At 38.7% G+C, this 1,681-nt stretch overlaps 1 protein-coding gene across 1 annotated transcript in view; it reads right to left on the bottom strand.

The window, feature by feature from the left end:
- Nucleotides 1–1,223, bottom strand: part of gdpd4a (glycerophosphodiester phosphodiesterase domain containing 4a) — a 53,219-nt gene extending 51,996 nt beyond the window's left edge. Inside the window, exon 1 of the mRNA XM_032509507.1 lies at nt 1,132–1,223. Coding sequence (XP_032365398.1) covers nt 1,132–1,223 — 92 coding nt within the window. The remainder of the gene's footprint in view (nt 1–1,131) is intronic.
- Between the last annotated feature and the right edge of the window lie 458 nt (nt 1,224–1,681).

Genomic DNA, 1,681 nt, shown 5'->3' with positions numbered 1-1,681 from the left:
TGAAGTAACAGTACTTTTACTTGAGTACAATTTTTGGCTACTCTACCCACCTCTGGTAAACACACAAGAACAACAGGCAAACAATAGACAATGAGCAGAAGGTAGACTGAAAGTAAAGAAAAGTGGCGTCAGATAAAGGTTTTGTAAAGTGCGGTTGCCATAGGACAAGAAACAATGTTGCAGTGTAAGTAAGTGACGTTAAAATTAAATTGAATATGCAATTAAAGTAATGAAGCAAGAGTAGTATATTTACCTATGACCATAAATAATATTGAAAAAGTAAGTACATGCAATGGAAAAAATAAAAATACAGATAATAAAGATTATGTGGAGAGTGTGCGGAGTAGATGAAGAAAAAAAAAGAAGAGAAACTGACCGTTTGACTGCAGCAGTTGAGGAGAATCCATCAATAAGTAAGGAACCATTCAGGCCTCATTTATCTCAACTTTAAGTCAGTCTGAAAAGAATTTCTGTCAGCGTTTTGTTTTTCTGAGATGTTGAAACTGGATATTTAAGTGCCATGTTATATTTTAGCATTAAAAGCAGCTCTCCGGCCTCAAATAGCCCACTCAGCAGTTCAAAAACTACAATGCTCCAACAGCCGGCTGGACGAACCACAAACCTACCACCAATCAGTTTTTCAATAAAAATTAAAATTAAAATGCTTTCTGGTCCAAATGTCATTTTCTAAATGGTACCTATTGCAACCCTGCTACACCAAAACAACTTAACTATTGTGGGTCTGAACACAGCTTTTCCCATTCTCACATCTCACTTATTATTTTTTATTCATCGTTCTCCTTTCCTATTTCAGAACTGGTCATATGTTCATACTGTTCATATTGTAATATAATAACATAATACTATTTATGCCAGTATCCAGTAGCTCCACATATTGCACTCATGCCTTTATATTGTTTCTGTTTAGAGTGTGTGTATAGTGTGTATATATTAGTGTGTATATTTTTGTTTTGGTTGTTTTTGTATGTGTGAGCACAGTGTGAGTAACAATGCTCCAAAGAAAGATTCCTCGTATGTGTCCTCACACCTGGCGAATAAAGCTGATTCTGGTTCTGGTTCTGGTTCTTTAGCCGTAGAAGCGCAACGGGAGCTTCAGCCGAGCGGTCTTACATCTTCATCTCTGGCCGATGTGGGGAGCCGAGGGAGCTGAGCAGACGAAAGGTTAGCAATCTGTCATGTTTCCCTTGCCAGCTCAGGTCCATTACATCCGACAACAGGATCCCCAACTGCCTCGTGTCCCCGCCAAGAATTACATTTCCACCTGACAGGGCTGAACGCAACTGGAAACATGGCCCCTACTCACATGGACTGCTCCGTTACAGCCGGGTTCTTCAACGACTTTAACCCAAGGACCCCTTAACTGAGAGTGAGACAGAGCAGGGACCCGTACTACATGTTGTATTAAATGAAGTTACATATTAAACAGGGTCTACAATAAAGTGTGGGTGGCCCAAAGCCTTTATACATACATTTCTAGTGCAAAGAATACTAAGCTATTAATATTTGTTGGCATGTTTTTTCATTTATGTTATAATGTTAAAAATACATTTGTCCTGGATGAAAAAAAGACATTACAGCAATATGTACCCTGGTCAAGGAGGGGTAGCTGCAGAGTTTTGAAAAGTTAGGGGATAAATTTGGACTAGATGAACATAAACAA

The sequence above is a fragment of the Etheostoma spectabile genome, chromosome 3 (assembly GCF_008692095.1).
Source record: "Etheostoma spectabile isolate EspeVRDwgs_2016 chromosome 3, UIUC_Espe_1.0, whole genome shotgun sequence".
Lineage (NCBI taxonomy): Eukaryota > Metazoa > Chordata > Actinopteri > Perciformes > Percidae > Etheostoma > Etheostoma spectabile.
This window is presented reverse-complemented; position numbering and strand designations above follow the sequence as displayed.